At 39.7% G+C, this 27,626-nt stretch overlaps 1 protein-coding gene across 1 annotated transcript in view; it reads right to left on the bottom strand.

Annotated features, from left to right (window-relative positions):
* Positions 1-5,838: 5,838 nt before the first annotated feature.
* Positions 5,839-27,626, bottom strand: part of AUH (AU RNA binding methylglutaconyl-CoA hydratase) — a 1,048,717-nt gene continuing 1,026,929 nt past the window's right edge. The window contains exons 9-10 of the mRNA XM_053702385.1: positions 19,364-19,411; positions 5,839-6,427 (exon numbers count right to left, since the gene is read on the bottom strand). Coding sequence (XP_053558360.1) covers positions 6,350-6,427; positions 19,364-19,411 — 126 coding nt within the window. The 3' untranslated portion in view covers positions 5,839-6,349. The remainder of the gene's footprint in view (positions 6,428-19,363; positions 19,412-27,626) is intronic.

The raw sequence follows: 27,626 nt of genomic DNA, 5'->3' as shown, positions 1-27,626 counted from the left end.
GGTTAAATCCAAAAATTATTTGATGTACTCTGGGAAGGAGTGCAATATATAACCTTTTGCTTGCACTTAGCAGGGCGAGGTAAAGCATTAAGGCCGCAGACACCGCCGTCTGAACTGCACAGTAGTGTCTGGAGAAAAAAGGCCCCCTCCAGATGGAGGATCAGCAATGATATGGGAAAACTTCATGTGTATAGAGATAACAATGTAGGGTACGCACCTCACTGAACGACAACTCCTCAGGTGGACGGCTCCATGATATCAAACATGTTTGATATTATCACATTATCAAGGCATATGGAACATAATTGAGAGGGGAACTAGGGCCTCCTACCCATATAAACAGGAATTGCTCTTTAGGAATAGAGGGAGTGCCCTCTAAAGAAACCGGATCCTCCATCACTAGTGCAATAACCGGAGAACTAGAGATAAAACAGCCTCTTTTTTTTTAATAATGGCACCTCTATACCCCAATGGCTGGGGCACTCACCACCTCCTATGACCCAGACAGTACAGATATGTATGACTCCTCTCTGATAGTCACGAAGGAGGGAATGAATCACATAGTGCACAATGCAGGACCGTCCCTGCTATGAGAGAAAGCGCGCCAAGCTTGTAAGCTGCATGGCGCTCAAAGTGAAAGTGAAACCTGTATATTCCATAACAGCCTAAGAGCTCATAACATCTCACACATAAAGCAGCATAAAATCAAATAAACATATAAGATTATTAATCCCCCCTGTTCAATAATCCCCCTAAAGAGATATTAATCCCTGATTCTATAAAGATAAAAGGCGCCACACTGTGACCCTGTCTTCTGTGTTAACATTATGTAATAAAAAATGAAATAATCTTACCAGTATCTACGCCGTGGAACAGGAACATGGTCCTTCAAGTGTGACAGGTTGTAGCATCGCTCCTGACATGGACTTGAGAGAAAAAAGCAGTTTGCTAAATTTGTCAACGCCGATTGCTGTAGGAGCTGTTAAAATGAGTCAGGATGGTGTCGCAAAAGAGAACTCTCCCTGCATCTCGGGACTCTAACTTTCACCCAGGCCCTCACTGAGAAGCTTATAGGGCTACTTAAAACTCCTGTCCCATTGCAAAGAGTAGTACCCTCCATAAGAGACAAAACAAATTCTGACACTTCTCTGCCAACTTCCTGGGACGAAAGGCAAAGAATGACTGGGGGATGAGGGAAGTGGCAGGAGTATTTAAGCCTTTGGCTGGGGTGTCTTTGCCTCCTCCTGGTGGCCAGGTTCTTATTTCCCAAAAATAATTAATGCAGCTGTGGACTCTTTCCAATTAGGAAGAATATATATACTATCACTCCATTTGCAGAAGTGCTCTCCTTACTGAAAAGGACGTTCTCTAATCCTTCATAAACCTTATAAGCTGTATTAGACATACCTTATGTGGATATATGTTTTGAATTACCTCATATTGTATTGAGGTCTTTTATTGTAAGCACATTATCAAGTATAATAAAGTATAGTGTCAATTTTACAAACAGGATTGCACTATTATTTCTTTCTTTTTCTGTGCTTCCATATGATATATGCTTGGAGAACGCCTGTCTGGAGGAGTAGCAGAGAATTTTAAAGACACAGTTATACGATCCTGAATCTAATCCCTGAGGGTTTTCCTCTCACTACGCGGCACTTACCTCATAGGATTGAGGTGAAGGAGTGTGAGTAAACTCCCAAAGGGAGCTGAGTCTTCTTTGTTTACAAGTCTGTGTGTATGAAATTGAATTGAGAACTACAATGAGCAACCCTATTGCAAAGAGTAGTACCCTCCATAAGAAACAAAACAAATTCTGACACTTCTCTGCCAACTTCCTGGGACGAAAGGCAAAGAATGACTGGGGGATGAGGGAAGTGGCAGGAGTATTTAAGCCTTTGGCTGGGGTGTCTTTGCCTCCTCCTGGTGGCCAGGTTCTTATTTCCCAAAAGTAATTAATGCAGCTGTGGACTCTTTCCAATTAGGAAGAATATATATACTATCACTCCATTTGCAGAAGTGCTCTCCTTACTGAAAAGGACGTTCTCTAATCCTTCATAAACCTTATAAGCTGTATTAGACATACCTTATGTGGATATATGTTTTGAATTACCTCATATTGTATTGAGGTCTTTTATTGTAAGCACATTATCAAGTATAATAAAGTATAGTGTCAATTTTACAAACAGGATTGCACTATTATTTCTTTCTTTTTCTGTGCTTCCATATGATATATGCTTGGAGAACGCCTGTCTGGAGGAGTAGCAGAGAATTTTAAAGACACAGTTATACGATCCTGAATCTAATCCCTGAGGGTTTTCCTCTCACTACGCGGCACTTACCTCATAGGATTGAGGTGAAGGAGTGTGAGTAAACTCCCAAAGGGAGCTGAGTCTTCTTTGTTTACAAGTCTGTGTGTATGAAATTGAATTGAGAACTACAATGAGCAACCCTATTGCAAAGAGTAGTACCCTCCATAAGAGACAAAACACATTCTGACACTTCTCTGCCAACTTCCTGGGACGAAAGGCAAAGAATGACTGGGGGATGAGGGAAGTGGCAGGAGTATTTAAGCCTTTGGCTGGGGTGTCTTTGCCTCCTCCTGGTGGCCAGGTTCTTATTTCCCAAAAGTAATTAATGCAGCTGTGGACTCTTTCCAATTAGGAAGAATATATATACTATCACTCCATTTGCAGAAGTGCTCTCCTTACTGAAAAGGACGTTCTCTAATCCTTCATAAACCTTATAAGCTGTATTAGACATACCTTATGTGGATATATGTTTTGAATTACCTCATATTGTATTGAGGTCTTTTATTGTAAGCACATTATCAAGTATAATAAAGTATAGTGTCAATTTTACAAACAGGATTGCACTATTATTTCTTTCTTTTTCTGTGCTTCCATATGATATATGCTTGGAGAACGCCTGTCTGGAGGAGTAGCAGAGAATTTTAAAGACACAGTTATACGATCCTGAATCTAATCCCTGAGGGTTTTCCTCTCACTACGCGGCACTTACCTCATAGGATTGAGGTGAAGGAGTGTGAGTAAACTCCCAAAGGGAGCTGAGTCTTCTTTGTTTACAAGTCTGTGTGTATGAAATTGAATTGAGAACTACAATGAGCATGTCAAGTCTTTAATTCCCCTTTTTATAAGGGAATTCATACATTGAACTGTTATCATCAACATTTTATTTTATATATATTTTCTGTATATGTTGTTTTCTCAACTGTATAGTATATTTATTTATTATAGTATATTTATTATAGACTATCATAAACTATACTATTTCTGTATTGACTTAAATAAGCAATACTCTTTACAGTGAGATATATTATCACTATTAGTATTACTAATATTAATAAGAACTGCCTTTATCCATTTTTGTTTGTACAACAGCTGCAACATTTTTTGTATACTTTATGCTAGACATTCTATTGATGCCTCTAATGTAATCACAGATTAGATCGTATTAGGTCTTGTTTTTGTGTATCTTCTAACTTACTACAATAATACGCCCTGATTCTAGGTACTACTTTATATTTGGAACTATATATATATATATATATATATTTGGTTCATTGAATCCATTTATATTAGATAGGTTGCGCCATTGGAGTTATTCCCTTATATGTTTTGTTATCGTCTTTTTTCCCTTCCCACACTATTTAGTTCTTATATATATATATATATATACAGTAGCTCACAAAAGTGAGTACACCCCTCACATTTTTGTAAAAATTTTATTATATCTTTTATTGTGACACTTTGCTATAGCCTGTAGAGACCTTGCGCTCCCCCACCTTCCTTTTGAGGATGCCCCACAGATGCTCTATAGGATTGCCCCACAGATGCAATCAGCCAATAGGATTTAAGTTTAATCTAATTGGCTGATCCAATCAGCCAATAGGATTGAGCTTGCATTCTATTGGCTGTTCCATCAGCCAATAGGATTTTTCCTACCTTAATTCCGATTCGCTGATAGGATGAAGAGGATGCTCTGCGTCGGCTGGATTGAAGATGGATCCGCTCCGGAAGGATGAAGATAGAAGATGCCGCCTGGATGAAGACTTCTGCCGCTTGTAGGACCTCTTCTGCCCGGATCGGATGAAGACTTCTGCCCCTCTGGAGGTCCACTTGTGCCCGGCTGGGTGAAGACATCTCAAGGTAGGGTGATCTTCAAGGGGGTAGTGTTAGGTTTTTTTAAGGAGTGATTGGGTGGGTTTTAGAGTAGGGTTGGGTGTGTGGGTGGTGGGTTTTAATGTTGGGGGGGTTTGTATTTTTTTTTACAGGTGAAAGAGCTGATTATTTTGGGGCAATGCCCCGCAAAAGGCCCATTTAAGGGCTATTTGTATTTTAGTATAGGGTAGGGAATTTTATAATTTTGGGTGCTTTTTATTTTATTAGGGGGATTAGATTAGGTGTAATTAGTTTAAAATTCTTGTAATTCTTTTTTTATTTACTGTAATTTAGTGTTTTTTTTTTCTCGTAATTTAGTTTATTTAATTTAATTGTAATTAATTGTAGGTAGTTTTGGTAATTAGTTTAATTATAGTGTAGTGTTAGGTGTAATTGTAATTTAAGTTAGGATTTATTTTACAGGTAAATTTGTACTTATTTTAACTAGGAAGTTATTAAATAGTTAATAACTATTTAATAACTATTGTACCTAGTTAAACTAAATACAAAGTTGCCTGTAAAATAAATATAAATCCTAAGCTAGCTACAATGTAACTATTAGTTATATTGTAGCTAGCTTAGGGTTTATTTTATAGGTAAGTATTTAGTTTTAAATAGGAATTATTTAGTTAATTGTAGTAAATTTATTTAGATGTATTTAAATTATATTTAAGTTAGGGAGTGTTAGGGTTAGACTTAGGTTTAGGGGTTAATTTATTATAGTGGCGACGACAGATTAGGGGTTAATAAATTTAATATAGTTGCGGCGACGTTGGGGGGGCAGATTAGGGGTTAATAACTATAATGTAGGTGTCAGCAACGTTGGGGGGCGGCAGATTAGGGGTTCATAAGTATAATGTAGGTGTCGGCGATGTCGGGGGTGGCAGATTAGGGGTTAATAAGTGTAATATTAGGGGTGTTTAGACTCAGGGTTCATGTTGGGGTGTTACCTGCAGACATAAAATGTATTTCCCCATAGGAAACAATTGGGCTGTGTTAGGAGCTGAACGCTGCTTTTTTGCAGGTGTTAGGTTTTTTTCAGCCAACTCAGCCCCATTGTTTCCTATGGGGAAATCATGCACAAGCACGTTTTGCCAGCTTACCGCTACCATAAGCAACTCTGGTATTGAGGTGAGATGTGGAGCTAAATTTTGCTCTACGCTCACTTTTCTGAAGCTAACGCCGGCTTGCAGAAAACTTGTAATACCAGCGTTGTCTTAAGTGAGCGGTAAGAAAAAAAGGAGCTTTAGCAACGCACCCCTGTTATCGCAAAACTCTTAATCTCGCCGAATGGAAGTATATTGCAAAGTTATTTTGTAATGCATAATTAGGTGGTTGGTTTTTGGTGCTGCTTCTTGTTTGATATTTTTTTTCTTTCTATAAACAATACTGTAGTATAAACATTTTCAGTACAGGTGTTGGTTCTTAACAGACTAAAGAATCTATCCCAAATGTCAAAACATCTCTGGATCTCCACTATGTAAATGTTTGGCTTGTATTTTATTTAATAATTATGACTGCAAAAATGTAAAAAAAAAAAAAAAAAAAAAAACAAGATGGAAAACAAAAAACCTCCCGAATCCCAATGAACATTATACAACCATCACTAAAATTACTATGTGTGCAATGAAAAAAAACTAAAAAAAAAACAGCCAACTTGCACTGATTAATCAGTTTTTATTGATATTAAACATATGTGTGCATTACATTTGTGACTGAAATTATTGCAGTTCATTTAATTAGTACTATCAGCAGATATTCCATACAATATGAACTGTCTATGGCTTCATTTTATAGCACTTGTACTTCCGATTGTACAATGTAGAGCAAACACAAACAAAAATCAAAGTTCTTCCTGTGCAGGCTACTACTCTGTAATGAATAGGAAGGAGCGTGTTACACTGGAAGCAACTGAAAACAGCTAATGAACCTGTGACCTTGCACGTAGGCACAGGCAACTTCATAAACTAAGCAAAATATCTGAAAGACATAGTTATGTCAGGTACATGTGTGGGCACATTCCAGATGGTGTAATGCATTCACTGTTTACTTTGTATTTCCATGGTTGTGAAATTCCATGTTCTAAGGCGATGCATAGCTTGAAAGTCCAAATATTATGTTATATTTTTTTTTAAACTATATTCTTTAAAGGCAAAGTAATGCATTTCTTATTCTCCCTTGTAGTGAGGAGGCCTCTTCTCTTTAAATGCTAGTAAACCTTCAATCCTATCCTTTGTTGGAATGACCTAATAGAAAAAAAAGAATACAATATTAGAAAAGGTTTTGTAATGAAGCAACAATAACTTATACCAATGAAGCATATTATATTCCTAAAAGAGCAGAGGATATGAGAACCAGCTAAATTTATTGTGGCATCCATCTTTGTAATGCACTTACAAGTTCTTATTTGTATGGACATAGGCACCTGCAGTGAAAGAATGGGCATATGTGCCCTGTTTATAATCTTATCTTGGGGACAGAAAGTAAGAGAGTTTGCCTCTGTAATTATATGGTCAGTGGGAAAAATGCAGATTTCTAACCTGTTAGCTACAATGTTTAGAGTAATAAATGTAGGTGATCTCTAGAATGGTTCCTCTCTATTATCCAAACACCCATAAACCCCCTTTTTAATTAGGAGTCATCTAATTATCTAGCTCAGGGGTCGCCAACCAGTGGTCCCTGGACCACTGGTGGTCCACTAGAAGTTGTTGGTGGTCCTTGACACCATCAAGCAGGAATTAATCTCCGCTGATGGTGTCACCCCCGTTGCGCCGCAACTCCCTACAGTGCCTGGCTGGACATCAGTGAAAACTGACGGAGGAGTTAAATTACAATCTCCCTACGCATGTTGCGTAGTATTGCGCAACTTGCGTAGCTAGATTGTATTTTTAACTCCTCCCGCCCGGCGTGCTGCTCAGAGGAAGATGCTTCCATTCTAAAACCAGCAGAGGTTGCTATAGTCTTGGCTTGAAATAGTGGAATTAAAGTATATAACAAAAGAAAATCTTTAAAAAAAATGATCTCTTATATTTCATTTATTTTCTTCCCTTTACCTGTCTCTTTGTAGTAGTTTTTCTAATTCATTCAGTTGGACTTACATTTCTGTTTGTCTTCCTCTCCTCCATCTTCTTTTTTTTAATTTTTTTAATTAAATATTAATTATTTTTCATTCTAATAATTTTATTCCACCTGAATTCCAGTAATTGCCATCCAGCAGATCAGCCATATCCCACCAGTATTATAGTAATTTCCAGTAACATCAGTAATGGTTAGCTCACCTCCATATTGAGAGCTTTCTGATATAAACTTAATTTATGACTCCAATGTCTGTCCATGATCATAAGTAATTTTGAAGAATTCCTAACTGGGGAGGTAACTTGGAAGTCTTGTGGTCCTTTTAAACATAATTCTTTTCCCCCCACTTTCTGCCTCTCTGTTTCCAGCTCATAAGTTGGCACTCACCCTTCATCTGTAATTTGGAAGTATTCTCTCAGTTCTGTCATTCAGTTAGTTAAGCCCAAAAAATAATTCTTAAAAATGTGTAAATATATACATACTGTACTAGTTACGTACAGTATGTGTGTGTTTGTGTGTATATATATATATATATATATATATACATACCTTTTTTTTTAAATTCATGTTAGTGGACCACGGGACTCAAAATTGTGAGTTTAGTGATCCCTAAGGTCCAAAAGGTTGGCGATTCCTGATCTAGATAGCATGCAGGCAATATAAAAAATGTTAATTTTCTACTTCATTATAAAGAGGGATTTATACAAGGCAGGTGCAGACCCATACACCAATCACGTATCTCTTGTGATACTTCCATTACAGTTAAAAGCTGGGTTAACACTATACATATATATTATACTTGGTTGTCTAAATTGATACTATTACGTTTAGGTCATTTTATATTTTTGTTGCCCTTGAAATAATTTCTGCAGAGACCCATTCTCGTGAGTTAAATTTTTATAACAAAAATAAATATAAAGTTGCAGGGCACTTGTGTGAATAGCAATATATAAACGATTGTGGCCACTTCGGAATATATTATTCATTTTTAAAAATGCTTTCTTTTTTTATTTACATCAACTTTTAGCATGTCCTATTTTTAAATTCACAGAATATTTCCCATATATTTCCAAGCATTTAACGGTGGAGTAGTAGAGAATTTATTGGCAACTATACAATACAATATGTTACAGCTGTATTTAATGTTGGGTGAACAGCTATATGGTGGCATGATAAAGCGTTGCTGAACGATATAGTCATTCCCTGTAGGCTACTGAATGATTGCTCTGTCAGTTTTAAAATACTGTGCTAATCAAAGTGTTGGATTACAAGTGCAATACAGTTAAAACCTTCAGAGGTTTTCTACACATAGATAATTGTTATTCTTTATCTGTACATCAGGCATATTCTGCAGCAGGAAGCAAAATGTGAAAATATGTAGGCGGATAATTCTCATCCAAAGGTGTCACAGAACAAGGCTGAGGGTTTGACATGGATTAGGGTAAAATATCCCAAATTGCTTCTAGTATTTTTCTTTAAGCAAAAACTCTTAATCATTATACTTAATATCCAAATTTTTACGGGTTTCCAAAGCACATATACTGGGGCATTGTATGAGGTTTTAATGCACACCATTTGTCTCTGGTAATTTAGGTATGGAATTATGAGGAACTTGCTGTAATGGGAGGTGTTATACAAACTAAATAAGGTGCCTGTAATATAGCAAATTATTTTAGGGTATATTTTAAAGGGACAGTCTAGTCAAAATTAAACTTTCATAATTCAGATAGGTCATGTCATTTTAAACAACTTTCCAATTTACTTTTATCATCAAATTTGCTTTGTTCTCTTGGCATTCTTAGTTAAAAGCTAAACCTAGGTAAGCTCATATGCTAATTTCTAAGACCTTGAAAACTGCCTCTTATCTGAATGCATTTGACAGTTTTTCACAGCTAGAGGGGGTTAGTTCACGTGCCATATAGATAACATTGTGCTCATGCACGTGGAGTAACCTAGGAGTCAGCGCTGATTGGCTAAAATGCAAGTCTGTCAAAAGAACTGAAATAATAAAGGGGCAGTTTTAAGAGGCGAAGATACAAGGGAATTACATAGGTAAAAGTATATTAATATAACCGTGTTGGTTATGCAAAACTGGGGAATGGGTAATAAAGGGATTATCTATCTTTTTAAACAATATAAATCATGGTGTAGACTGTCCCTTTAAAGACAACCAGATTAATAAAAGTAGACCAAGACACTTGAAAAACATAAATTATGCTTACCTGATAATTTAATTTCCTTCTATATGAGGAGAGTCCACAGCATCATTCCTTACTGAACCTGGCCACCAGGAGGAGGCAAAGACACCCCAGTCAAAGGTTTAAATACTCCCCCTACTTCCCTCATATCCCAGTCATTCTGCCAAGGGAACATGGAACAGTAGGAAAAATATCAGGGTATAAATTGTGCCGGAAGAGAAAAACAAATTTTGGTCCGCCCATCGGAGTATACGGGCGGGGGCCGTGGACTCTCCTCATACAAAAGTAAATGAAATTATCAGGTAAGCATAATTTATGTTTTCATTCTTAATATGAGGAGAGTCCACGGCATCATTCCTTACTGTTGGGAAAACTATACCCAAGCTCTAGAGAACACTGAATGATAACAGGAGGGTTAAAGGAAAGGTGGACCTTAATCTGAGGGCACCACAGCCTGTAAATCCTTTCTCCCAAAAGCTGCTTCAGCCGAAGCAAAAACATAAAATTTGTAGAATTTCGAAAAAGTATGTAAGGAGCCTTAAAAATCTGATCCATAGAGGCCTCGTTCTTAAAGGCCCAAGAAGAAGCCACCGCTCTAGTGGAATGAGCCATAATCCTCTGAGGAGGTCTAAGTCCCACTGACTCGTAAGCTAAGCGTATAACTCTCCTCAATCAAAAAGATAAGGAAGTTGAAGAGGCCTTCAGACCCTCACACTTCCCAGAGTAGATAACAAACAAGGAAGACGTTTGTCTAAAATCCTTAGCTTGAAGACAAAAATTCAAAGCTCGAACCACATCCAGATTGTGAAGTAAACGTTCCTTTGAAGAAGAAGGATTAGGACACAAGGAAGGAACCACAATCTCCTGATTGATGTTACAATTAGACACCACCTTAGGAAGAAAACCCAAGCGGGTACGTAGGACAGCCTTATTTATGTGAAACACCAGATAAGGAGGCTCACATTGCAAGGCCGCCATTTCAAAAACTCTGCATGCCAATGCAATAGCCAATAGAAAAAGAACCTTCCAGGACAACAATTTAATGTCAACGGAGCCCGTTGCAAAAACTTAAGAACAAGATTCAAACTCCAAGGTGGAGCATTAGATCTTAACACAAGTCTGATCCTGATCAGAGCCTTAATGAAGGATTGCACATCAGGGAGCTCTGCAAGTCTCTTGTGCAGCAAAACAGAAAGGGCCGAAATCTGTCCCCTCAGGGAACTGGCAGAAAGGCCCTTCTCCAGACCCTCCTCTAGAAAGGAAAGAATTCTGGCAGCCTTGACCTTATGCCAGACGAACCCACGCTCTTCACACCAGAACAAGTAAGCTCTCCACACCTTATGATAGATGCAACGAGTAACAGGCTTACGAGCCTGAATGAGAGTGTCAATAACCCTCTCAGAGAAACCTCTCTTGGCTAAGACTAAGCGTTCAATCGCCACGCAGTCAGCCTCAGAGAATCTAGATTTTGATGAACAAAAGGACCCTGTCCCAGCAGATCCCTGCAACAAGGTAACTTCCACGGAGGAGATGAAAACATCCCCACAGGATCCATGAACCACATACTTCGCGGCCACGATGGAGCAATCAACATCACTGATGCCTGCTCCTGCTTGATGCGGGCCATTACACGAGGGAGAAGTGGTAACGGTGGAAAAATGTAAATTAAATTGAACCTCCAAGGCACTGCTAATGCATCTTTTAGCTCCGCCTGAGGATCCCTGGACCGCGACCCATATCTTGGTAGCTTGGAATTGAGCCGGGACGCCATGAGATCTATCTCCGGCGTCCCCCATCTGTTGCAAATCTCCGCAAACACCTCAGATGGAGAGACCATTCCCCCGGATGAAAGGATTGTCTGCTCAGGAAATCTGCTTCCCAGTTGCCCACACCCGGAATTTGGATCATTAACAGGGAGCAGCTGTGGGCCTTTGCCCACTCCAGAATCCGAGATACTTCCCTCATTGCTAAAGAGCTCCTCGTTCCCCCCTGATGGTTGATGTAAACCACCGAGGTGATGTCTGATTGGAATCTGATAAACTGGGACGAACCCAGAAGAGGCCAAGCCTTTAGAGCATTGAAGATCACTCAAAGTTCCAAAATGTTGATCGGGAGGATAGATTCCTCTTGAGTCCACAGGCCCTGTGCCTTCCTGGCACCCCAAACAGCTCCCCATCCTGAGAGACTTTCGTCCGTAGTCACAATCTCCCAGGATGGTCTCAAGAAGGATGTCCCTTGGGACAGGTGATCTGGACAGAGCCACCAGGAGAGCGATTCTCTCGACCGGTTGTCCATAGAAATCTGTTGAGACAGATCAGAGTGATTGCCATTCCACTGTCTCAGCATGCACAGCTGAAGTGGTCTGAGACAGAATCTGGCAAAAGGAACGATGTCCATGCTGGACACCATGAGACCAATCACCTCCATACACCGAGCCACAGAGGGCCTTAAGGAGGTCTGGAGGGCAATACAAGCGGAAGTTAGCTTGTAATGTCTCTGGTCTGTAAGAAATATCCTCATGGATATGGAGTCTTTTTATAGTACCCAGGAATTCTACCCTGGTACTAGGAATAATAAAACTTTTTTCTAAGCTTATCTTCTATCCATGAGATCGAAGAAGAGATAGAAGGGCTTTCGAATTGTCCTCTGCCAGATGACAGGATGGTGCTTGAACCAGAATATCATCCAAGTATGGCGCTACTGCTATACCTCTGGTTCTAGCCACTGCGAGCAGAGCCCCTAGAACCTTCGTAAAAACTTTTGGAGCAGTAGCTAGACCAAACAGAAGTGCTATAAACTGGAAGTGCTGGTCCATGAACGTGGTCATGAACTGTCCTTCCTGAACTAAGGGAAGGATAGACCTTATTGTCTCCATCTTGCACAAGGGGACAGAAAGGAATTTGTTTAAACACTTTAGGTCCAGAATCGGACGGGAAGTTCCATCCTTTTTTGGAACCAGGTTTGTATAGTATCCCAGACCTCTTTCTGCAAGAGGTACCGGGACAATGACTCCCAGGGAGGAGAGATCCCTCAAGCACCCCAGAAAGGCTTCTCTTTTCCAGCCTTGAAGACAGGTTTGACAAGAGGAATCTGCCCCTGGGTGGATGAGACTTGAAACCTATCCTGTAACCCTGAGTAATGACCTCCAGGACCCACGGGTCTTGAACGTCTCCAAACCAAGCAACCGAAAAGAGCAACAGTCTGCACTCTACACGATCCAGAGTCGGATCGGGGGCTGCCCCTTCACCCCGACCTTGACTCGGCAGGCTTCTTGCTCTGCTTGGATTTATTCCAGGACTGAGCCGGCTTCCAAGTCCCCTTGGATTGCTTGGGCTTTGCAGAGGGATTTATCCGAACAAAAGGAACAAAAATTGGGACCTTGTCCCTTAGGTTTGTTCTTTTTTATCCTGCAGTAAAAAGGCACCTGAAACCTTGGCATTCAGGCGAATACTTTGCATATTTGCATCACAAATAAAAGAAATAGCCACCCTTAAGGTCTTCTTTCCTGGATCACATCGAGGGGACCCTCCACCTCAATCAACTCAGATAAGGAGTCGCACCAGTAGGTAGCCGCTCAGGCAACCGCGGCAACAGCAGCTGCCGGTTGAAACAAATATACCGTATGTTGAAACATCTTTCTTAACAGAGTTTCAATTTTCTTATCCATGTGCTCTTTAAAAGACAAACTATCCACAAGCGGGATAGTAGTGCATTTAGCAAGCGTGGAGATAGCGCCATCCACCTTAGGGATGGAGCCTCACAACTCCAATTGAGAGTCCGGGGCCCTTCTTCTTTTTAAAGGAAGAAGAAGGGGGAAATGAAGAGCCAATTCTTTCCCATTCATTCTGAATAATGTTCGCCATCTTTACGGGAACCGGGAAAGTTTGTGGAACAACCCTGTCCTCGCAGACCTTATCTAATTTAGGAATCAAAGGCTCCTCAGGCAATTCAGGCTCTGGAACCTCTAACGTAGCTAAAATTTCCTTCAGTAGAAAGTGTAAATGCTCAACCCTAAATCTAAAGTCTGGTTGCTCCGCAGCTGCAAGCCTAGAGGCAGCAGATTCCGACCCAGAAAGAGCACCTTCTGAAGTATCAGAGGCGCCTTCATTATTGGATAATCTTGTATCAGAAAAATCCAATAAACTAGCAGATGATCCCTGGGAAGGATAGCAATATTTAACCTTTCGCTTGCGCTTATCAGAGCGAGGTAAAGCACTAAAGGCCACAGAAACTGCCGTTTGTAACTGCTCAGTAAAGTCTGGCGGTAAAAGGGCCCCTCCAGATGGAGGATTAGGAGTGCTACGGGAAGCTGCATGTGTATTAGGAGATGACTGTATGGTGCGCACCACACGGGCCGGAGACTCCTCAGAGGTGGACGGCTCGGTGGTATCAAATATATTAACTTTCTTAAATAAGATTATCTTAAATAACCTTATCAAGGCATGTGAATCATCATTGAGCAGGCGGGTATACTGTGGCCTCCTCACAATATAAACAGGTATTAGATTTAGGTAAAGAGGGAGTACCCTCTAACGCATCAGAATCCTCCACAGCTTGCGCTTATAAAGCAGACTATAGATAAAAAGAAAAAAACTGCACTTTTATACCCCCTAATGGCTGGGGCACTCACCACCTCCTATGACCCAGGCCAAACAGAGAAACCACTTCTTCTCTGGTAAACCGGACGGTCAGGAAAGTGGAAATCAGTGTAAGCACACCCGGCGCGCAATGCAGGACCGCCCCTGCTATAGGAAAAAAGTGCACCAAGCCTTACAGACTGCACAGCTTCTAAAAACGAAAGTAAAACTTGTACGTAATAACATCTGCCTGAGCCTCATCTCACACATGTCGCAGCATAATCATAATAAAAGAAAGTATGTGATAAATCCCCCCTGTTCAATAATCCCCCTCCGGAGATAGTAACCCTTTATTCCATACAGATAAAAGGAGCCACGCTGTGACCCTGTCTTCTTGCGTTATCATAAGTGTATAAAGAATGAAACAATCTTACTGGAATATATGCTGTTGAACAGAAACACAGCCTCTCAAGTTTGACAGTCTTGTAGCATCGCTCCTGACATGGACTTGAGTGATGGAAGCAGGCAGTGAAAATCGTCAAGACTGATTGCTTAGGAGCTGTTAATACGAGTCTGGATGGGTTCGCAGAAAGACTTTCCCTGCATCTCAAGACTCTAACATCCGTCAATACTCTCACTGAGAGGCTGACAAGACTACTTAAATCTCCAGTCCCATTTTGAAGGGCAGATATCCTTCCTAAGGAACTACTCTGAAATCTTCTGACACTTCTCTGCCAACCTTCTGTGACGAAAGGCAAAGAATGACTGGGATATGAGGGAAGTAGGGGGAGTATTTAAGCCTATGGCTGGGATGTCTTTGCCTCCTCCCAGTGGCCAGGTTCAGTATTTCCCAACAGTAAGGAATGATGCCGTGGATTCTCCTCATATTAAGAAGGAAATGTCAAGCAAATATCTTAGAAGATATATTTAGTAATGTATGTCTGTTAATATCACCTGAGTGGGTATTGTCAAACACATAAACATAAAAAACAAAATGCTACTGCATCAGCAACAAAAAATGCACATATTTTATAGCAGTAAACAACATGAATGCATATGGTTTGGTGATTTAATTGATTGTTCTAAAGAATATGCCATAGTTTAGGAAAACTAAATTTAGTATACTTGCATAAACACCATTTGCTGATTTCTGTGTAGGAGGTTTTACATTATAAAAACAATAATTCCTTCCCAAGCAAGAAATAAACAAACAACAAATAAAACAATTAACAACGCCTCTGCATGTAATCAAATCTGAAAATGTCAAATCTTACTATTCAATTTTGTTAAAAAGTACTAAATCCAGAAGTAATTTGTGAAATTTGTTTTTTTGTTTGAATGTTTGTAAACTATGACCAAATGGTCACACTTCTGCCCTATCTATGAGGATGGATAATAATGATCAGATTGATATGTTTTGGTATTGAGCACCTGATTTAAGGGACAGTAAAGTCCAAATAAAACTTAAATGGATAGAGCATGACATTAAACTCAGCTTCCTAATTTACTTCTATTATTAGATAGAGTAATCCTCTGTGAGCTCAGGAGCGTGCACCTGTCCTTAGCTATCTAGCAGGATTGTTTGGAACAATGTTTATAGCAATGTTATACAATGGTGCAAGTACTACTGCCATAGATTGCTAAAGACACGTGCCCGCTCCTAAGCTGCTTTCAGCCTACCTTGGTTTACTCTTCAACAAAGGATACCAAGAAAATAGAAGTAGATTGGAAAGTTGCTTAAAATTGCATGCTCTATTTGAATCATCAACATTTAGGAGCAGATTACAAGTAGTGAACTATCAGAATTTTTTGCTTGAGCGCTTACAAAGTAAAATTTTTAATGCGCAGGGGTTAGCACTTATTGCAAGTTGAAAGTAAAAAATTAGCACACGCGCGAAACAGAATGTGTGCTAGCTTCAGGGCTTCAGATATCGTGACCACGTTAACCTTGTCTCTCCATAGACTTCAATGGAGCACAGTGTTAAAAAAACCAAAACAAAATCCAACACTTATCACTTGCACGCTAACCCAACACACATTAGACCAACTGCAGTAAACCTGAAGGTAGTTATGCATATTTTACATTCCAATGTTCTTCACATAGAAGATAATGTTCTTTTTATATATATTTGTAAGATTTTTAAAAAAAATATATACCTATATGATATATACAGGTATATATATATATATATATATATATATATATCTTTTTCTTGGAATGTTAAATATTTACAGAAAAAACACAGTAAAACATATGAAAAAATATTAAAATTGAATAAAATAAAAATGATTTTCATGTTTAAATGTAATTGAGTGGCAAGGGCTCCAAAGTGTATGTATATATATATATATATATATATATATATATACTGTATATATGTATACACATATTTAGACATATATAAATTGTTATATTAATATTCTTTATAACCTATTTGGGGGGGGGGGGGCTCAGGGAGGTGGGAGGAGGATCATTACACTGCATAAAAAACTAATAATACTAATAATAAAATAATAAACAACCTGAACTGCATACTTGCAGACTGTCTGCCAGTACCTAAGATAGTGCGGATGAGCGTGGGTGGGGAAAGCTCTTTATGAGGGATCAGGGGATGAGAGAGTAATCTCTATACTACAGTTAAAATTAACCTTACATGCTACCTGATTAACCCCTTCACTGCCTGGAATAATAGAAGTGTGGTGTGCAGCTAGAATTAGCGGCATTCTAATGTCAGATAAATTGCGAGGAAAACAGAAAACTATAAGTCAATATATAAAAGAATTCATTTATATATGAAATTCTCCTTTAGATATAAAATGTGACTATTGTAAGATCCCAGACCTACTTATCAGGGGCCAGATGTGAGACTCAAGACACAAACCTCCTGCTGTTAAGATACACACTAGCCAGGACATCTAAGAGAACAAAGGAAATGCATTTGCTCAAATTGTAAAAATGTAACTTATGAGAACCTTTATTTCCCTGTCTCCAAAGATTGGAATCTCCAAATGAAATTACCATCAACAACTTCCTACCTAGACAGTTTATCTAGGAAACAACTAGATAACAGGCCCCCTGTGGTGACAGAGACCCACTGATCATTGAAATATACTCAGATTTTCAGGAACTAGCTAATTTTCACACCTCTGTATATATAAACAAGAGAAGTAAGACATTATACTCTCTAAATTTCTTGAATACACAATTCTGTCTGGAAGAAAATACTACATATGCAAGCATATAAAATTGTGATTTTTCCATGAAATAACTTGTGCATATAATTATCATATACTATACAACAGTACTGTATAAATGGACCAATATATAAGTCTAGGATAAATATCTCATGCCTAGCACACTATACCAAACATGAAATGGCTTATATGTGTAATAACTGTACTTATAATTGTTACTAAACCGATGTGCTGAACATAAAATGGGAGACAAATTGTGTTTAAAATAAATTAAATATTTATTACATGTATCTGATGCACACATTTATAAACATGGTATTACATAGGGACTAGAGATTCTGAAGTAACTAATATCAGAAATATGTTTTTATACACTCAAATATTATTAAGGAATGTGCACAAACAACTCAATATATCAGGGAGCCACTAAGACTCATAAATATAATATAATAATTAGTTACAACAGATCTCCACTTATGCTTACGTGGATATATTTGTATATGAGGTAAATATAACTATAAAGTATGGCAAAATATAAAATCAAATAATGCTTTACAGTAGTGTATGGATATAGAGCCGCTATATGAAAACAAACATATTTTACTAAGTACTATTTCTCTTATGAAATCTGACAATTTAGAAAACTTAAAATATATCACTTTTACATTTGTGTATCAGCCAACATGATTATTCTCCAACAGCACCCATATAACACTAAACCTGGTGACTGTGCCCCCTGAGGATGCAGTTGCGCTGAGCCTGTGCCACCCAAGGATACTTATTGCTTATTGGGATGACAGCATAGAATCTGATACCGCGCCAGGAGAGAATAGAGAACAACAGTTCTAACTTCACATGAGAACCACCAACACCTGTGACACAGAAGACCACACCAGCACAAGGACCTTTAGCCGTTCCCACAACCTGCGCCAGGAACAATGGCAACACAAACGTTCTTGATGCCCTGTTAACCCATGGCTGGTGTTACTACTCCAGGGATCAATAATCCAAAGAATAGAATCAGCACTCCAACCGAATCTTCTCACAAATATATATAAACAGTTTGTTTGAATATGGTGCTATACCTTTAGGGCCACTCTCAATGGTCCATCCAAATGAGTCAGCAGTTGCTGCTCCAGGGAAGACCCAAGGAGAACAATGGCAGCGTTCTACTTATCAACCAGCACATCTATTGTAGTTGTGTATATTTTATTTTAGACAGTGATTTCTAATAACAATGAAGGTTATGCTAAAAATATATTGAACCATTTTTCTCACGGTGGTAGAATTCAGCCTGTATATTTCATACATGAGAACTTGATTCAGGTGCAATACATTGCCACACCATATCTGTAGTTGTATTTCTTTTTGAATAGACAGCTTTTCATCTGACGCATATGGACACAAGCTGTCTGATACACATTAATTTGTTTATTTTTGGATAATTACTTCTGTTACAAATTGCCTCTACAACAGGACTAGTAACAATTACTACAACAAAATGTATTGAAACCCTTAAAATAAACAATTAGGTTTTTAGCGTGTGATACTTTTTAGATGACAAAGTTTTGATAAATGTTATCCAGAGCTTGGAAAAAAAATACAATTGAAACTCTAAAACAAGTAAGCTGAAATATTTGCATTTTTAATAGACTTGTAGACAGCCTACTAGATAAATATTTTTTTGTGTTACATATTAAAGCCAATAATTTAAAGGGACATGAAATCCAAAATGTTTCTTTCATGAGTCAGATAAAGCATACAATTTTAAACAACTTTCAAATTCATCCCTGTTATCAACTTTGCTTCATTCTCTTGATATCCTTTGTTGAAGGAACACCAGTGCAGTAGCATGAGCTAGTTAAACATATCCGGTTAACCAATGACAAGAGGCATATATTTTCACCCACCAATTAGTTGCTATCTCCCATTAATGCTTTAATGCTCCTGAGCCTACCTTGATGTGCTTTTCAACAAGGATACCAAGAGAGCAAAGCAAATTAGACAATAGAAGTAAATTGGAAAGTTTCTTAAAATTGCATGCTCTATCTGAATCTTGAAAAAACTTTTTTGGGTTTCATGTCCCTTTAAATACTATTAAATGAAAATCAAGAACGACATGGAAACATTTACATACCTGAGCGTAACATGCTTCTTCTATTGCTAAACCTGTCGCTAGGTCCACCTGTTGACAGACAACAAAATTAATATAATGTCATTTAATTAGCCTTTACAAGGATGTATTGGAAAAAATTACACAAAAAGCATTCTTTATGTTTCAATTCTGGCACCTAAGTGCCAGAAGATATTTTGAAAATATCGTTTAAATTTTTTTTTTTTTTTAAATAATACACAACCGGTCATGTAGAATTATAGTATAACAGCAGAAATGTTCTTTACATTTTATTGTTTTTCAACCTCAATTCCAAGAACAAAGACTTAAAGGGTCAGTAAATTCAAACATTGTTAAAGCTTACGCTATCTTCCTCTATAACATTACATTCAAACTGCATTGTTATTTTTTTAAAAATATTAATTACAAAATGTTTTATTATATATTAATTTTCCAGTCTAACCGTTAATGGACGTCCGTTCTCCAATCCCTGCATGACATCTCAAATGTGGGGGGTATAGACCAACTCTGTACTTCCCACATGCTAATGAAGTGACGCCCAGTTTTCCTCCCACTGAAGCTTGCTCACGCTTCTGTGTCTACAAAGCGGCTTTTTACTGTGCATGCATCTATGTCGTATATGTTCATTGATACCATATGCAGAGCTTCACTATTTTCTTTAGATAGATGCGTCTTCTGAAGAATCTGAAGAATTAAATGCGCAATTGCAAAATTTGGCATGTGCCTTATTATATACAATGTTGAAAGCACTGATCGCTTCCCATGAACGTAGGATTTTGGGCATGTGCATAACTCTGACTACCAGCTCTGGCTTTGACTCCTGGCTTGTTATTTGACTTGTGGACTTTTTATTATTTTTTTATTATTAATAAAGGTGTGATTATTTTTGCACTTCTCGTCTCAGTCTGATTCCTGGCACCCTGACATCTGGTACATAGCGCGACAGATATCACTATAGGTTGATCTCTAATTCTTCAAAACTAGAATTTTTTATTGGTTTATATAGTCACATTAAAAGGGACATTGAACTCTAAAATGTTCTCCCCTTTAGGGCTAGATTACAAGTGGTGCGTATAACAGTTTAAAAGTAAACACGTTCACGTGAGCGTAATCAAATTTAATGCGCGTTGGGATAGAACTTATGCGAGAAAAAAAAGTTGGACAAAAAAGATCAAAATCATATTTAAAGTACAGTTACACTCATAAAAATATCTAATAAATATTATTTTTTTCATAAAGATGTACAATTGTAATATGCTCACTACCCATTGCGCGCAAAAAAGATGAAGTGTTCCACTCATAATCTAGCCCTTAATGTGTTAATATATATTGTATGTATATACCTGTATATATACATATAAAAAATAATATATATATATATATATATATACACAGAGAGAGAGAGAGAGAGAGAGAGAGAGAAAGAAAGACACACACACACACACACACACACACATAAATACATACATACACACTATATGGCCAGAGTTTAGGTGGTTCAGCCACACCCATTGCTACCATGTGCATACAATCCAACACATAGTCATAAAATTTCCATAGTGGGGGAGCAACTACAGAGGTCGCCACTGCTACCAGGCCCATCCTTTTAGGGGGCCCATAGCCACTGCTCCCTCTAAGCTGTGTAGCTTGTGCAGGTCAAGAGTCAGGTCACATTCCAGCTATTACAGCTTTCCTGTGTGCTGATATCTCTCCAAAATACATTTTTCCCCCTCTTTCTTCTCTCTATCTTCTTAAAGGGACATAATACTCATATGCTAAATCACTTGAAACTGATGCAGTATAACTGTAAAAAGCTGACATGAAAATATCACCTGAGCATCTCTATGTAAAAAAACAAAATTTATGCTTACCTGATAAATTTCTTTCTCTTGTGGTGTATCCAGTCCACGGGTTCATCCATTACTTGTGGGATATTCTCCTTCCCAACAGGAAGCTGCAAGAGGACACCACAGCAGAGCTGTCTATATAGCTCCTCCCCTAACCCCCACCTCCAGTCATTCGACCGAAGACAAGAAAAAGGAGAAACTATAGGGTGCAGTGGTGACTGTAGTTTAAAAAATAAAAACTCCTGCCTTAAAGTGACAGGGCGGGCCGTGGACTGGATACACCACAAGAGAAAGAAATTTATCAGGTAAGCATAAATTTTATTTTCTCTTGTAAGGTGTATCCAGTCCACGGGTTCATCCATTACTTGTGGGATACCAATACCAAAGCTTTAGGACACGGATGAAGGGAGGGACAAGGCAGGCACTTAAACAGAAGGCACCACTGCCTGTAATACCTTTCTCCCAAAAATAGCCTCTGAGGAAGCAAAAGTATCAAATTTGTAGAATTTAGAAAAAGTATGAAGCGAAGACCAAGTCGCTGCCTTACAAATCTGTTCAACAGAGGCCTCATGTTCAAAAGCCCATGTGGAAGCTACTGCTCTAGTAGAATGAGCTGTAATTCTTTCAGGAGGCTGCTGGCCAGCAGTCTCATAAGCTAAACGGATTATGCTTCTCAGCCAAAAAGAAAGAGAAGTTGCCGAAGCCTTTTGGCCTCTCCTCTTTCCAGAGTAGACAACAAACAATGCAGGTGTTTGACGAAAATCCTTAGTAGCTTGCAAATAAAACTTTAAAGCATGAACCACGTCAAGATTGTGTAACAGATGTTCCTTCTTTGAAGAAGGATTAGGACACAGTGACGGAACAACAATTTCCTGATTGATATTCCTATTAGATACTACTTTAGGAAGAAACCCAGGTTTGGTACGCAAAACTACCTTATCTGCATGGAAGATCAGATAAGGGGAATTACACTGTAAGGAAGATAACTCTGAAACTCTTTGAGCCGAAGAGATAGCTACTAAAAACAGAACCTTCCAAGATAAAAGCTTGATATCTATGGAATGCAAGGGTTCAAACGGAACCCCTTGAAGAACTTTAAGAACTAAATTTAAACTCCATGGCGGAGCAACAGGGTTAAACACAGGCCTGATTCTAACCAAAGCCTGACAAAACGCCTGAACGTCTGGAACATCAGCCAGACGCTTGTGCAAAAGAATAGACAGAGCAGAAATCTGTCCCTTTAAGGAACTAGTCAATAATCCCTTTTCCAATCCTTCTTGGAGAAAAGATAATATCCTAGGAATCCTGACCTTACTCCACGAGTAACCCTTGGATTCACACCAATGAAGATATTTACACCATATCTTATGATAGATTTTCCTGGTGACAGGCTTTCGAGCCTGAATCAAGGTATCAATGACTGACTCGGAGAAACCATGTTTTGATAAAATCAAGCGTTCAATCTCCAAGCATTCAGACGCAGAGAAATTAGGTTTGGATGTTTGAATGGACATTGGAGTAGAAAGTCCTGCCTCAGCGGCAGAGTCCATGGTGGAAAGGATGACATGTCCACCAGATCTGCATACCAAGTCCTGCGTGGCCACACAGGTGCTATCAAAATCACTGAAGCTCTCTCCTGCTTGATCTTGGCAATCAGACGAGGGAGGAGAGGAAATGGTGGAAACAGATAAGCCAGGCTGAAGGACCAGGGCACTGCTAGAGCATCTATCAGCGTTGCCTGGGGATCCCTTGACCTGGACCCGTAACGAGGAAGCTTGGCGTTCTGACAAGACGCCATCAGATCCATTTCTGGTTTGCCCCATAGTTGAATCAGCTGGGCAAATACCTCCGGATGGAGCTCCCACTCCCCCGGATGAAAAGTCTGCCGACTTAGAAAGTCCGCCTCCTAGTTCTCTACTCCTGGAATATGGATAGCTGAGAGATGGCAAGAGTGAACCTCTGCCCATTCGAATTATCTTGGAAACTTCCATCATTGCCAGGGGACTCCTTGTTCCCCCTGATGGTTGATATAGGCTACAGTCGTGATATTGTCCGACTGAAATCTGATGAATCTGACCGCAGCTAGCTGAGGCCAAGCCTGAAGAGCATTGAATATCGCTCTTAACTCCAGAATGTTTATTGGAAGGAGGGCCTCCTCCTGAGTCCACAAACCCTGAGCCTTCAGGGAATTCCAGACAGCGCCCCAGCCCAGAAGGCTGGCATCTGTCGTCACTATAGTCCAATCTGGTCTGCGGAAACTCATTCCCCTGGACAGATGGACCCGAGATAACCACCAGAGAAGAGAATCCCTGGTCTCTTGATCCAGATTTAACAGAGGAGACAAATCTGTGTAGTCCCCGTCCCACTGATTGAGCATGCAAAGTTGCAGTGGTCTGAGATGTAGGCGGGCAAACGGAACTATGTCCATTGCCGCTACCATCAGGCCTATCATTTCCATACACTGAGCCACTGACGGCCGAGAAGTGGAATAAAGAACACGGCAAGAAGTTAGAAGCTTTGATGTCCTGACCTCTGTCAGAAAAATTTTCATTTCTACTGAATCTATCAGAGTTCCAAGGAAGGAAACTCTTGTGAGGGGGGAGAGTGAACTCTTTTCTCTGTTCACCTTCCACCCGTGAGACCTCAGAAAGGCCAGAACAATGTCCGTATGGGACTTGGCGATTTGAGAAGTTGACGCCTGGATCAGGATGTCGTCTAGGTAAGGAGCCACCGCTATGCCCCGTGGCCTTAGAACTGCCAGTAGAGACCCTAGAACCTACGTAAAGATTCTTGGCGCTGTGGCTAATCCGAAGGGAAGAGCCACAAACTGGTAATGCCTGTCTAGGAAGGCGAACCTGAGGAACTGATGATGATCTCTGTGAATTGGAATGTGGAGATAAGCATCATTTAAGTCTTCTATTCCTTTAAGTCCACGGTAGTCATATATTGACCCTCCTGGATCATAGGGAGGATGGTTCGGATTGTCTCCATCTTGAAAGATGGGACCCTGAGAAATTTGTTTAGGATCTTGAGATCCAAGATTGGTCTGAACGTTCCCTCTTTTTTGGGAACTATAAACAGGTTTGAATAGAAACCCTGCCCCTGTTCCTCCCTTGGAACTGGGTGGATCACTCCCATAACCAGTAGGTCTTGAACGCAACGTAAGAATGCCTCTCTCTTTATCTGGTTTGCAGATAGTTGTGAGAGGTGAAATCTCCCCTTTGGAGATCAACCTTTGAATTCCAGAAGATATCCCTTGGAAACAATCTCTAGTGCCCAGGGATCCTGGACGTCTCTTGCCCAAGCCTGAGCGAAGAGAGAAAGTCTGCCCCCTACTAGATCCTTTTCCGGATCGGGGGCTACTCCTTCATGCTGTCTTAGAGGCAGCAGCAGGTTTTTTGGCCTGCTTCCCTTTGTTCCAAGCCTGGTTAGGTCTCCAGACTGGTTTGGACTGGGCGAAATTTCCCTCTTGTTTTGCATTAGAGGAAGCTGAAGCTGCGCCACTCTTGAAGTTTCGAAAGGAACGAAAATTATTCTGTTTGGTCCTTAACTTATTGGACCTATCCTGAGGAAGGGCGTGACCTTTTCCTCCAGTAATATCAGAAATGATCTCCTTCAGACCAGGCCCGAATAGGGTCTGTCCCTTGAAGGGGATGTTAAGAAGCTTAGACTTTAAAGTAACGTCTGCTGACCAGGACTTAAGCCAAAGCGCCCTACGCGCCAGAATGGCAAAACCTGAATTCTTAGCCGTTAGTTTGGTTAAATGAAAAACGGCGTCAGAGATAAAGGAATTAGCTAACTTAAGAGCTTTAATCCTGTCTAAAATCTCATCTAACGGGGTCTCCACCTGTAGAGCCTCCTCAAGAGACTCAAACCAAAAAGCCGTTGCAGCAGTGACTGGGGCAATGCATGCAAGAGGCTGGAGAATAAAACCTTGATGAATAAAAATTTTCTTAAGGAGACGCTCCAATTTTTTATCCATAGGATCAAGGAAAGCACAACTGTCCTCGACGGGGATAGTTGTACGCTTAGCTAGGGTAGAGACTGCTCCCTCCACCTTAGGGACCGTCTGCCACGAGTCCCGTGTGGCAGCATCTATGGGAAACATCTTTTTGAAAGCAGGAGGGGGAGAGAACGGCACACCTGGTCTATCCCATTCCTTAGTAATAATTTCCGAAAACCTCTTAGGGACTGGAAAAACATCAGTGTAAACAGCAAAGTATTTGTCCATCTTACACAATTTCTCTGGAACTACAACAGGTTCACAGTCATCCAGAGTCGCTAAAACCTCCTTAAGCAATAAGCGGAGGTGTTCGAGCTTAAATTTAAACGCTGTAATTTCAGAGTCAGACTGAAGCAACGCCTTCCCTGAATCTGAAATGTCACCCACAGATAGAAGCTCTCCTGCTTCGGCTTCTGAGTATTGTGAAAGTATATCGGACACAGGTAATAAAGCGTCAGAAAGCTCTGTATTTGTTCTAGCCCCAGAGCTGTCTCGCTTTCCTTGTAACCCTAGCAGTTTGGACAATACCTCTGAGAGGGTAGCATTCATAACTGCCGCCATGTCCTGTAAGGTAAAAGAATTAGACGCGCTAGATGTACTTGGCGTCACTTGAGCGGGAGTTATAGGTTATGACACGTGGGGAGAGCTAGATGGCATAATCTCCCTTTTTTCAGTCAGAGAATCCCCTGGAGATAAATCTTTAAGCGCCATAATATGGTCTCTAAGAGGGGGTTCCACAATGGCTTCCAAACATATTGAACAAGGAGTTTCCTCTATGTCAGACATGTTTAACAGACTAGTAATGAGAAAAGCAAGCTTGGAAAACACTTTAATAAATGTGAAACAGCAATTAAATAAAAACGTTACTGTGCCTTTAAGAGAAAAAAAACTAGCACTTAAACTGCAAAACAGTGTAAAAATATAGTGAAGTCTTTGAAATTTTTACAGTGTGTGTAAGGGACTAAAGTAACATTGCACCCACTTGCAAATGGATGATTAACCCCTTAGGCTCCAAACCGTATTTAAAAATGTCAAGCACCTTTAAAATGCAGTTAAGCACCTTGCCACAGCTCTGCTGAGGCTCCTACCTGCCCTCAAATACGATTTAGGGAGGAAATAAACCCTCTATAGTGGTCCTCAGATGCCAGAGGATTCCTCTAGGGAAGCTGGATGTCTCAGTCTGAAGGAAACTGCGCATCTAGAGCACGAAAATAGGCCCCTCCCACCATGTACTGGATGCCAAAGGGGCCTTAAGAAAATACTCCTAGGAGTATCTGACTAGCCATGTGGAAACTAGGCCCCAAATAAAGACTTATCTCCCTCAGAGAAAAAACGTCCTATTTATGAAACCTGTAAACGTTTTGTCTCTAAGTAATATGAGTATTAACATGAGTATTACCCTGTTTTGTAAGCATGATCCCAGTCGTTGTTAAATCACTGCATCTAGCTTACCTCAAATACATAAGGCTCTGTCAGCATTTTCTAGAACTTATCATCTCTCTAGAAATAAAAATACTGAACATACCTCAAAGCAGGTAATCTGCAGGCCGTTCCCCCTACTGAAGTTTTCCCATACTCTTCAGTTATGTGTGAGAACAGCAATGGACCTTAGTTACAAACTGCTAAGATCATCAACCTCCAGGCAGAATTCTTCTTCTAATTTCTGCCTGAGAGAAAAACAGTACAACGCCAGTACCGTTTAAAAATAACAAACTCTTGATTGAAGGTAAAACTACACTAAGTCACCACATAACTCTTGATACTTCCTATCTTGTCGAGAGCTGCAAGAGAATGACTGGGGGTGGGGGTTAGGGGAGGAGCTATATAGACAGCTCTGCTGTGGGTGTCCTCCTACAGCTTCCTGTTGGGAAGGAGAATATCCCACAAGTAATGGATGAACCCGTGGACTGAATACACCTTACAAGAGAAAGGAAGATATTTTACCTCACAATCTCCTCAGCACAGCAGAGTAAGTTCTGTGTAAAAAGTTATACTCAGCTGCAGCCCAGCTGCAGGTAAAAAATAATAATGAAGAAATGAACAGCAGCCAATCAGCATTAACAGTGCTGAGGTCATGACCTCTTTTACTGTGATCTCATGATATTTCACTTAACTCTCAAGAGATTTCATTGTAAACTTCCTTACACTGATTAGGGAAATAAGATGAGTGTGCACGAAAGCTCGCTCCTTCCGCTGTCCCGGGACAGACATACTGATTTGCTGCTTAGAAGTCCTTTACAATGGGATGTGGCTACTGAGAAACTTTTGAGGTAAAATATCTTTCTTTTTTACATAGAGATGTTCAGGTGATATTTTCTAGTCAGCTTTTTACAGCTATACTGCATCACTTTCAAGTGTTTAAACATTTGGGTATTACGGCCCTTTAAGATGATCTATAGGATTTAGCCTCTTTAGC

The sequence above is a fragment of the Bombina bombina genome, chromosome 2 (genome assembly GCF_027579735.1).
Source record: "Bombina bombina isolate aBomBom1 chromosome 2, aBomBom1.pri, whole genome shotgun sequence".
Lineage (NCBI taxonomy): Eukaryota > Metazoa > Chordata > Amphibia > Anura > Bombinatoridae > Bombina > Bombina bombina.
The sequence above is the reverse complement of the archived record's forward strand: the minus strand, read 5'-3'. Positions and strand labels throughout refer to the sequence as shown.